General features: G+C 47.5%; 1 protein-coding gene across 1 annotated transcript in view; it reads right to left on the reverse strand.

Moving 5' to 3' along the window:
* The window catches only part of LOC102483336 (cystatin-13), a 28,065-nt gene extending 16,632 nt beyond the window's left edge, over positions 1-11,433 (reverse strand). The window contains exons 1-3 of the mRNA XM_006163609.2: positions 11,220-11,433; positions 10,394-10,463; positions 7,135-7,488 (exon numbers count right to left, since the gene is read on the reverse strand). Of these exons, the coding sequence (XP_006163671.1) occupies positions 7,135-7,362 (228 nt within the window). The 5' untranslated portion in view covers positions 7,363-7,488; positions 10,394-10,463; positions 11,220-11,433. The remainder of the gene's footprint in view (positions 1-7,134; positions 7,489-10,393; positions 10,464-11,219) is intronic.
* Between the last annotated feature and the right edge of the window lie 808 nt (positions 11,434-12,241).

The raw sequence follows: 12,241 nt of genomic DNA on the forward strand, positions 1-12,241 counted from the left end.
TGACCATCCCCTCTGGGGGGTGATTTCTCGCTTTCTGTCTCTATGTCTCTCTCTGTCTGTCTGGCAACCTCACGCGCCCTATAGCGAAAACCTCTCAAAAAAAAAAAAAAGAGACGAAGAAGGCATTATATAATAGTAAAATGGCTAATTCATCAAAAAGACATAACGCTTATAAATATCTATAACGCCGATCTCAGGAGCACCTAAATATGTGAAGGAAAGACTTTTGGAGCTAAAAGGAGAGGTAGGGTGCAACACTATAATTGTTGGGGATATCAACACTCCATTATCTCCTTTAGGTAGATCTTCTAGACAAAAAAAGAGGCAGAGAGATACAGGACCTAAATGATACTATAAATTTACTAGACTTGACAGAGAGCTATAGAAGTTTCTACCCTAAGACCACAAAGTATATATGTTTCTCACTCCCACATGGAATCTTTTAGAAGATTAACCACATGGCAGGGCACAAATCAAGCCTTTACAGATGCAAAGGCATAAAACTATGTCCAGCATCTTCTCTGATCATGATGGAATTAAACTTGAAGTTAATTTCAGGAAAAAATCTTTGAAAATACACAAACACATGGAAACTAAACAACCTACTTCTGAATGACTTTTCAACTACCGATGAAATTAAGTCTGAAATCAAAAGATTTGTGGAAACAAATGATAATGAGTATATGAGTTTCCATAATCTATGGGATACCGCAAAAGCAGTCATAAAAGAGAAATTCATAGCAATTAGTGTGCATAAGAAAAAGATGGAAAAGTAGCAAATAGACAATTTAATGTCATACCTCAGGAAATTGGAAAAGTAACAACAACAACAAAAAAAAAATGCCAGAAAAGAAATAATATTCAAGCAGAAATAAATGAAACAAAATAAACGAACTCTACAGAAAATAAACGAAAGCAAAAGCTAGGGTTTTTTTTTTTGAAAAGATTAACAATATTGACACACTATTAACTAGAGTGATTAAGAATAAAGAAAGAAAGAAACCAGATAAATCAAAGATGGAATGAAACAGGCAATATTACAACAGACACAATAGAAATACAAAACATCATTAGAGGATACTTTGAGCGACTATATGCCAACCAACGAGGAAATGGACAAATTCCTGGTTGCCTATCATCTATCCAGATTGAATCAGGAGGACATAGAAGCCTTAATAGACCCATAACAAGCCATGAGATTGAATCAGTAATAAATAACCTCCCAACAAAGAAAAACTCAGGTCCCAGTGACTTCACTTCTGAATTCTACAAAACTTTTAAAGAAGAGGTAACCTCCATTCTACTAAAATTATTTCTAAAGATCCAAAAGGAAGGAAACCTCCCAAATTCATTTTATAAAGCCTCCATCGTCCTCATTCCCAAAACAGATAAAGACATGACAAAAAAGGAAAACTACAGACCAATATCTCTGATGAATATAGATGCACTGTTGCTCAAACCTATGCTCTGCCAGTAGGCACCCCAACTGGGCCTGGGCCAGCTATGCATCACGAGCAGGAAGGCTTTATTCCAGGAATGCAAGGGTGGTTCAACACACACACAAGATCATAAACGTAATATGCCATATTAACAGAAAGAAAGATAAAAACCACATGATCATTTCAATCAATGCAGAGAACGCATTCAATAAAATATAACATTCCTTTACGATTAAGACTCTTAGCAAGATTAGCATAGAAAGGTCACTTCTTAACACTATAAAAGCCATATATGAAAAAAACCTATAGCTAACATTATATTGAATGGGTAAAAGCTGAAACCTTTTCTACTAAAAACTGGTACTAGGCAAAGCTGCCCACTTGCCACTCCTTTTCAATAAAGTACTGGATATCTTAGCCAATGCAATCAGAAAAGAGAACAATATAAAAGGCGTTCAAATAGGCAAAGAAGAGTTGAAAATATCTTTATGTGCAGATGACATCATGGTATGTTTAGAAGACCCAAAGGTTTCTATGAAAAAACTTCTTGAAGTAATAAATGAATAAAGTGGCAGGATACAAAAGTGACATCCAAAAATCCATAGCATTTCTATATACAAACAATTTGAGGTAGAGCTGAAGAAAAGAATCCTTTTTTTTTTTTTTTTGGGGGGGTTTTTTTTTTTTTTTTTTTTTAGGGGGGTTGGCCCCGCACATAGCCATTACGCTAACTGCTGGTTCCCAAGAAAGGAATCCTTTTTATCATAGCCACAAAATGTATAATATACTTAGGGATAAATCTAACTAAGGAAGTCAAAAATCTTTACAAAGAAAACTATGAAAATCCTAAAAAAGATATTGAAAATGACACCAAAAAAGTGAAAGGACATTTCATGTTCCTGGATTGGAAGAATCAATATAATCAAAATGGCAATTCTTCCCCAATTAATCTGCCTATTTAATGCAATTCCAATCAAATTACCAGAGATATTCTTCACAGACATAGAAAAGATGATCATAGAACTTGTCTGGAATCATAAAAGACCTAGTATTGCCAAAGCAATCCTGTGCAAGAAGAACGGAGTAGGTGGCATCTCACTCACTGACCCCAAAATATACTATAAAGCTGTGATAATCAAAATAGCATGGTATTGGCATGAAAACAGATAGTTGGACCAATGAAATAGAATAGAAACCCCAGAAATCAACCCCAAAACATATAGCCAACTGATTTTTGACAAAGGATACCAGTCAATCTAGTGGGAAAAGAAAACTTCTTTAGCAAATGGTGCTGGATAAACTGGGTATCCACCTGCAGAAAGATAAAACTGGATCCCCATCTTTCACCATTAACAAAAATCAACTTGAAATGGATCATAGATCTGAACCTAAGACCTCAAACTCTAAAACTACTGGTGGAAAACAATGGGGAAATTCTGGGAGACATCGGGGTAAGCAAAGATTTCTCAAATAAGACTCCCAAAGCACAGACAATAATCCCCAAAACAGGCAAGTAGGATTACATCAAATTAAGAAGTTTATGCTCTGCCAAGGACACAGTAAGTAGTGTGAATTGACAACCCTCAGAATGGGAGAATATTTTGTAAACTATGCCTCAGATAAGAGACTGATAACCAAAATACACAGAGAATTTAAGTGGCTTACCTGGGGGGAAAAATGATTAACTCAATTAAAAGATGGGGAAATGAGCTGAACAAAATGCTCTCTAAGGGAGACATCTGAACAGCCAAGAAGCATATGAGGAAATGCTCAGCATCCCTCATAAGAGAGATGCATATTAAAATAATGAGATACCACCTAACCCCTGCCCAAATGGCAAAGGTTAAAAATACAAAAAATGGTAGTTGTTGGTGGGGTTGTGGTGAAAGGGGAACTCCCCTACACTGTTGGTGGGAATGTAAATGGTCCAGCCTCTGTGGAAAACAATACAGAGGCTGCTCCAAGACCTACAAATAGAACTACCATTTGATCCAGCAGTTCCACTCCTGGGTATCTACCCAAAGGATAGAAGAATGCTCGGCTGAAAAAGTGTTTGCACATCAATGTTTATTGTGGTATTAGTCATGATTGCTGAGACATGGAACCAACCCAAATGTCCACGAACAGATGAATAGATTGATAAAGTGTGGCACATATACTCTATGGAATCCTATTCAGCCATAAATAAAACAAGACCCTGGTATTCGATAGAAAGTGATTGAATATGGAAGATTTATGGCTGAGTGAAGCAAGCCAGGCTATGAAAGAGAGATACTGAGTGTTTCCACTTAACATATACCGATTGTCCGCACTCTTGGTAGAGAGATTAAAAGACTGGAGGACATAAAAAGCATTGAAAATTATTATGGACACTGGAGACAGTCTGGAGGGGGTATGGGAGAAGGGAAGAGTACAGGGAAGGAAAACAGGGAGAAAAAATAGAAAGGAAAGACATTTGGGGGACACACAAATGGTTTATTGCCTGTTGATGATAACATGAATAGTATTCTCAACTGGACTGCTCTGAGGCGTATTTCATGTTGGGTAAATTCTCTTTACAAGCCAAATGATGTATAGCAATCGAATGTTTTAAAAAATAAAATAGTAATGATATAAAAATAAAAAAAGAACAATGGTTCGACCTCACACCTTCAGCTACCAGCCAACCATCAGCCCCGTTTTGACCTCCTATTACCAGAAAATTGGAGGCTGATAGGAGTCCCTCACTGATGGGTCCCCCTGACTCCTGACCTGCCACACCCCCTCCCTTCCCTGCTGGCTGCATTTGTCACCACCAGCCAGACCCATCCTGCATCACTTGAAAGCTTGTGCAGACTAAGAGCACCACAGAGTGGGCTTAAATCTTGACCCTTTACTTACTAGCTGTGTGACTCTAGGCAAGTTACTAAGCCTTTCTGTGCTTTAGTTACCTCTTCTGTAAAGTGCAAGAAAGTGGTTTCTACTTGGCAAGTTGTGAGACCCAAGGGAGTGCGCCTGTGAGAAATACCTGGAGCTGGCCCAGAGCGAACGTCCTGTAATCGCCCTGTACTCAGGGCTGGGGTGCTCCTTCGCACCACTTCACCTGCACAGCAGAGCAGGCCCTCAGCACTCAGGACAGGCCAGCACGGGGACTCTGTGGGCTGCATTTGTTCATTGTGTGCTGAGTACGTGAAACTCACTGCAAGAGTAGACCTCAAGGGTTCCCAACATGCGCACACTCCACACACACACACACGTGAGGGGTGAATATGTTCAGTAGAGTAGCTCGCCTGAGGTATGTGCTTCACAATGTATACACGTATAGGGGTAGCACATTGCACACCTTCACAACTAAATAACAGCCTTTAACATGTCAAGTATTTAAAAGGAGAAGAGGAGGAAGAAGAAAAGGAATAGCTCAACATCTTAAAAGGCCAGACAGTAAACCCTCTAAGCTCCGTAGGCCACAGGGTTTCTGCCCTAACCACTGGACTCTAGACCTAGACCAGGTCTGTGCACTTTGGACTGAAATCATCTCATAATCTGTGGTCGTTTTCTTCTTTTCTTTCTTTATTACCAGAGGGTGCATGTACTCACCAGAGAGAGGGAAACAGAGACAGAGAAAGCACCCCCAGTGAGGTGTGGTCATGCTGCAATCCACTCCCCCCACCACCCCATCCTGTGAGAATTGTGGACATGCACACGTATGCACCAGATGTGTTTTTCAATCTGCTGGAGCCAGATACGAACTATGTGGTCCACCCTGTGGGATCCAGCTCCCTTAACTACTAAGGGCCACTGTGAATTCTTGACAACAGGTGCATGGCGTCCCTTCTCTTGCCCTTCTCTCTGTCACATCGCAGCCCTCACAGTCACCTCTTGGGTATGCACTAGGATCTGCATCACCAGAGCAAATCATCCTAAGGCCTGTGCCTCAGCCTCCCTTTCAGGCTGACAGTCCCTACCATTGTCCTCCCGTGGTCACAGAAACCAGTCAAGGCCCTGGTCAGTTATTGCCATGGTGGTTACAACAGTGGATTTTTCTACCTACACCATATTTTTTTGCATCTGTGAGCTGGCATTTTTCTATAAAGACACTTTCCCTGGGCCAAATGGTGCCATAGTGGTAACACAAGTGGATCATGGGAAAAGTCTTGGGTTCGCATCCTAGGACACCCCTGAGCATGCCAAGCACATACGTGCATGTCCATGATCTGGGACGGCTGAGACTGAAGGTAGCTAGCCGTGTCAAGTCCCTGTTGGGGGGTGTCTGTCTCTTTGTCTCTCTGTCTCTTTTTCTTTCTTTCTCATGGAAGAAATTGAGAACGAGGACCAGCAGCTGGCGTAATGGTTATGTTGTTGGACTCCCATGTAGTCGACCGCAGCTTGAGTTCCTAACCAAGCAATTTAAAACGCACGCTGGGCACATGTGCGTGCCAAAGATCCCAAGACGAGAATGGAGGAGAAGGGATTGCTCTGTGGCCATCCCCCCTATTTCTTGCTTTCTGTCTCTGTCTTTCTGGCAAGTGCACATACTCTACAGCAAAAATATCTCAAAAGCAGAAAAAGAAATTGAGGATGAAATTCTGACTACTTCTCCTGGTCAAAGATACTTTCTAAAGAGGCTGGGGGAGTCCAGTCTACAAATCTTGCTCTCGCAAGTGGCCCTGGCCCAGGATTCTGGGACGTCCCCGCTCCTAGCCCCAGCGTAGCACTTTATGACACTCAGTAAAGCTTTCTTGTCCCTGTTAAGTAAAACACAGGCATTCCTTCACTGACTCCAGGTCTTTTGGAAATAAAGATTTCTGATTTTAACCAATATACTAATCCTTGAATTTCGGAACCTACCTACAGTCTGCAGGCCCCTGCTTCCAGATGTCCTAGTTTTTTGGACCAGGCCCATGCAGGGATTCCTTATGTTGATTTGCATCTTGGTCTGCGTCATCTACTCTCAGAGCTAAATAAAAAGAACTGCTGCAACTGAACACTCCAGTAAAAGCTTTAGTGTTTTGGGGGGCCTGTCCACTCAGTGGCATGTTTAGAATAAATAGTTTTCATTATTATATTTTCTACAGCGCCTTGGTTATTTCTGCCAACAAAATAAATAAACTTTACTAACTGGCCGCATTCCTTTCCCAGCACCAGCTGGACTCGCTGCTTTTGGTCTGCTCACTGTGGTATAATAAATCCCTGTTATTACTTCTGTTAATGAGGCTCAAATTGCCCGACCAGTGGCCTCTTGTAGCTGCCTTCTGGGCCTTCGCCTCTACTTTCTGATATGACTATAGCCGATCTTAAGTTATTTAAAGAAATATTTGTTTCATCTTCATCTCAATACAGTAAAGGATGAGGGGCCAGCAGATGGTGTAATGGTTATGTTGCTGGACTCCCATATAGTCAACTACAGTTCAGGTCCCAGATCCGCTGGCTTAAAATTCAGCCAGTTGCATGTGCATGCGTGCCCAAGATCCTGAGAGGAGAATGCAGAAGGGATGGCAGTGTGGCCATCGCCCCTGGAGGGTGATTTTTTGCTTTCTGTATCTCTGTCTCTATCTCTCTGGTGAGTTCACATGCCCTATAGCAAAATAGCTCTAAAATAACAATAATTTCGGCTAGCAGGACTCTCGGCCATCTCCCCTTCCCAGGGGCAAGGGCCCAGGCAGTGCACAGGCCCTGACCGAGGATGGGCACGCGAGCAAGGAGCCGAGGCACCCACCTGCTCCTGGGTCTTCAGCACCTCCACCACCCTGAAGTTGTACTTGTCCCTGCTGGCCTTGTTGTACTCCTTCATGGCGAACCAGAGCGCCTGCTCCACGTACACGTAGCTCTTTGGGATGTCCTGGAATGCCCTCACCACCTTCGGCGAGCCCCAGGCTTGGACTCTCTGGGACAGGAGGGCTGCGGTGGCCACCAGGAGCACCAGGGCCTGGCAGAGTCTGGCCATGGCACCTCAGGCGAGGGGGCGCTCGGGCTCCTTCTGTCCTTCAGGGCAGGGGCTGGCCCGTGGACTGGGCTGGCCACGTGGCCTCTTCACATGCACACAGCCCTGAACCCCAGCTCTTCAGAACTGCTGCAGGTTAAAAGGAAGAGACCTGTTGGGACTAGCAGTTAGCATAATGGCTATGTCCCTGGACTCCCATGTAGTCGACCGCAGTTCGTGTCCTGGACCCGGTGGCTTAAAACTCATGCTGGGGGCGTGTGCGTGCATGCCCAAGATCCCGAGAGGAGAATGGAGGAGAAGGGATTGTGGTGTGGCCAACCACCCTGGGGGGTGATTTCTCGCTTTCTGTCTCTCTGTCTCTCTCTGTCTGTCTGGCGAGCGCACGCGCCCTATAGCAAAAACCTCTCAAAAAAAAAAAAAAGAGACCTGTTAACTCGCAGTGACCCGGTGGCATGCAGAAACGAGAAGGGCCAGCCACCATGGCCTTGCGGTGACAGTGCCAGCCCACGTAGGAAGTGCTGGGTTTGTTCCTGCCGTCTCCCTATGCACCCTGGGCAGCCCGCCCTGAGATCCCGGCAGACACGGGGGTGGGTCACTGAGTGAGGACCCTGTTTAGGGTGTCTCTTCCTCTTCGTCTCCCTCTCCCTTTCTCTCTCTTAGAAGAAAGAAAGAAACTTTAAAAGAAGGAATATTTGGTCTTCATCCCTGCTTCTAATACGGAATGCAGAAAACCCTGGAGATTTCTTGAGTGATAGGAATGTAAGGAGCACCTTCCGTAATTCCTAACAAGCCCCCTTCAACCACACCTGAGTTTATGTTAATGAGGCGATTGGTGAGCCCTGAGGATTTGAGGGATTTGCTCCAGAGGAACCAACTTTGGGATTAGAGCTGGAACTTTCCAGGGGAAAGGAGGAAGGGAGAAGAGATGGAGGCTGAGGTCATCACCAATGACTAGGTGCTCACTCTAAGACCCCACTGTGGGGCCAGCGGGTATCATGCTGGCTAAGGCACTGGACTCCCACGTGGCCAGCTGCAGTTGGAGTCCCAGACCTGTGGACTTTAAAAGCACGCAGAGCGTGTGCGCATGCCCAAAATCTCGAGAGGAAAATGGAGGAATTGGAGCACGTCCATCCTCCTTGGGGAATGATTTCTCACTCTCCATCATCTTTGTTTCTTTCTTGAGAGCACATGTGCCCTGTGGTTAAAAAAAAAAAAAAAAAAAATGAAGAAGAAACAAAAGGAAAAATAGAAACCTACTATGGCCGAGAGCTCGTGGGTGGGCGGGCACGTGGAGGTGTGGGAAGCGGTGCACGCTGGGTGGGCAGTAGCTCACGCACCCGCTTCCTGCCCACGGTTCCTCTTTGACTGGTGCTCACTTTGTCCACTGAAACTGGTGACAGTGATAAAGTGCTGCCCTGGGTGCTGTGAGCCATGGTAGGAAGCCACCCAACCTGATGGGGAGGGCGGGGGCAACCTCAAGTTGGAAGTGAGGATGACCTGGGCCCCTCCCACTCACGAGTGGTACCTGAAGTTGGGGACAGTCTTGCATGACTGAGCCCTTCTCCGGGGACCTGGGGCAGAGTGGAGCTGAGTTATGGGACACCCAGGTGCCGCCCACGGAGAGTGGGAGCTTTCGCTTGCTGTGGAAGCCCACACCCTTGTCAGGAGTGCCCTGTGCGTTAAACCGGAGTGTGGAATGACCCCCTTGAATAGCTGTTCTCTCTGTCCCCCAAAAGAAGCCAAATGAGCGCTCTGCAGTTACACATCAGCCCATTTTCACAGATGGTGCTTTCCTTTCTGGAAGGTTCATACCGCCACACACTTCCCTTTCCCTGCCCTGACGAGAGCCCACATCCTCGTCTTCAAGGACTGTCTGTGTCCACTGAAGACACCTGCCTGTGCCAGGTCGGTGCACAGAGGCGGCATGGGGGCAGAGGCAGGGGGTGTGCTCTTGAGAGCCCCTTCCTCCCCAAACCTCTCCAGGTGCGTGCGTGAGCACCCTCATCTAAGACTTCCAACAGGCCTTAATCCTGCCCTCCGGCTCCGCTGGTGAGGTTCAGGATGAACAATCTCCGAACAAGCAAAATTAGTGTACTAGTTACTTCCAGCTGAGGTCACCTGAGGAACTGTGGCCGTAGAAAAGGCCATTTGACTGGTCTTTTCCTACTCACAGCAAGCCATGAAGACTGCTCTAGGAGGGATGCCCCCCGTACGAGGGCAAGAAAAGCAGCCTTTCTCACCAGAGACCGGGAACTGAGGTTATCATGAGCAAACTCCTAAAATAACCCTCATCTTCCACCAGCTTCATACACCCCACCCCGTCTCACTGACCTCCCTGGAGTTGACACCCTGGTCCCGAGATCGCTTTGTCCTGTCGTTTCTGCTCTTTCTCTAAGAAGTATAAGAGCACCTTGCCGTGGCCACCTCCTCGGACTTCACACTCTTGGGAAGATGGCAGCCCCTATGGTGTGCACGCTTTCCTTGGGCATCTGCCTGTGTTAATGTGGCTCCTTGAAGAGCCCCCATGGGATCTGAGGGACAAAGGCAATTATTGGGCCCACCTACACGCATCTTTCTCGTCAGCTCATTCACAAGAACACAAGCATCTATTTATTGAGTACTGTTGAGTCTTCCAAGTGAAGTGCTATGATAAGCACTTCACATGTTTTTGAAGAATTATTTATTTTATTAATTTAATTCGTTAATTTTTAATTTGCTAGAGGGCACGTATACTCACTAGAGAGAGAGAGGGAGAGAGCAGAAGAGGGAGAAAGAAAACCATCAGGTCCAGGACTCGAACTGTGGTCAGCCATAGGGGAGTCCAGCTCCCCAACCACCACGCCACCTGCTGGCCCAGCATTTCACATGTTTTCTCTCACTGGATCATTTCCATCCCCCTGAGGGGCATATCATGAGTTACCCCTGTGTACAGTAGGAAAATAAAACTCCTAGAGGTCAAGTAAAGGCCTCCACTACTCCATGGCGGCCCCCGTGTTTGAACTCCCTGCCCGCCCCACCCCACCTGTCCACCTACCTCAGCCTCACAGACGTGCATACGTAGTCCTTTCTTGGAATGCACAGTGGCTTTTTGAGACTGTCCGATTCTACACAGAGGACAGATCAAGATGCAGCTCGTAAGGCGTTGGCAAATGTGTGTGATGTTTTAATAGAGGGCGAGGAGGGAGAGCTCCGGAGACAGAGGTGGGACTGATACGGTCACAAAGCTGGGTGAAGGACACAGGGCATCTACACTGGGCACAGAGCCACCTGATGTTCGGGCACTCCATTTCGAAGAGAGGCAAGAGCGGGACGTTCATGAGGTCCACATTCAGCCACCCTGTCGCAGCCACGTCCTGGCCCCTCGTATCCTCTCCCCAGGAGAGGCCAGGCTGACCAGCGTGGCCAGCTGTGCCCAGGCAGACGCCCATGTCTGTCGTAGAAACAAGTGTGAGTACCGGCACCTTCCATCCCTGGGCCCTGTGCTCAAGCCTCCGTGGTGGCCCGAGTAACTTTGAAATCAGGAAGGCTGACGCAGCAGGAGAGGCAGAAGACCCAGGATCCCGTAGCACGGTCTCCACCTCCACTCCCCATCCCCACTCCCCTGTGGCCTCGGCCTGCCCACCTGCCCCGTCTATTGGGTCCTCAGAAAAGTCATGGTGCATTTTTGCATAGAAAAAGAAAAATTACGGCTTTCCCAGCAACCTCGCACTTGCCTGCTTCTCCCCCAGTGTTCTACACTGACCTGGCAGAGGTGGGCTTTGCTCTGTGAACCGTTCTGTTCCCTGACCCATGGATGACATCCCCAGGGTGTGTGTGGAGGCCACCCCAGCCCACAGGACACAGCGACACCATGGACCCACCTCAGAGCCAAGTCCTTTGCCACACTCCCGGGTGCTTGGCCTGGGTTGCCTGCCTGCCTTGGCCCCTGGTGGTATCTCCCTCCTATGAGGACCTGAGCCAACCAGCCCCTGCCCCAGCCTGGTCTCCGGCACACTCAGTTCACCCCTGTGCCTGGTCAGGGCTCCAGGGGGGGCCTGCGCTCCAGGGCCCTTCTGCCCTCCTCAGCCAGGTGGTCACACCTGTAGCCCCTTTGTGAGGTAAGCCCAGGCCTCTGATGCTGCTCAAGTGACGGGCGCCCCTGGCAGCGTGCGAGTCCCCCCAGTCCTTCTTCTATGTCCACTGACTTCCCGAGTCTCTGGGCTTCAGACTGACCCAGCTGGGAGAGAATACACTTTCATGACTGTTTCTACCAAGGGCCTTGTATGACTCCATGGTCTTAGGGCAGGACAAGGCACCTAACAGGCAGGTTTAGGGACTTTGGGACAGAAAAGCCCTCGGGGAGGGGAGGCTGTGGATGCTACCTGGAGCAGGAGCTGGGGACCACCAACAGGCAGCGGTGGGTGCTGGAAACACCACGTAGAAGGAGTCAGCCAGCACCTGCCACGCTAGCTCATGCCCTGTGGGGTGAACAGTGAGCAGCCCCCTGCCACTCCTGTTGGCCTGCTAGCCACATCTACCCATCTGCAGACGACCCCGAGAAGCATTTCTGAGTGTGTGTATCCCATCGCCATGGGTCTTATAGCGCTGTGATTCTCAGTGTACCTGCGGCCTCCGTAGTGATGCCCAGTCAGCACTAAGCCCACACTGGTGTTGTGCCGTCACTTCAGCCTGAGTGTACGAGTCTTTCTGCCACACCCGCTACTCCTGAGCCTAGCACCTGTCAATACACAGACAAGCCGGTGGGCTCTGAGAGCCTTCACAAGGGGCACCTAGAAGCTGAAGGAACTTGTCTTTGGGGTTACAAACACGCAGCGCCTCTGAGCTGCTATCAGAGACACGGCTCGCTGAGACCCTGCCAGGCTGGTCGAGGGACAGGATGGGG

This window comes from Tupaia chinensis, unplaced genomic scaffold, assembly GCF_000334495.1.
Source record: "Tupaia chinensis unplaced genomic scaffold, TupChi_1.0 Scaffold142716_1, whole genome shotgun sequence".
NCBI classification, from domain to species: domain Eukaryota; kingdom Metazoa; phylum Chordata; class Mammalia; order Scandentia; family Tupaiidae; genus Tupaia; species Tupaia belangeri.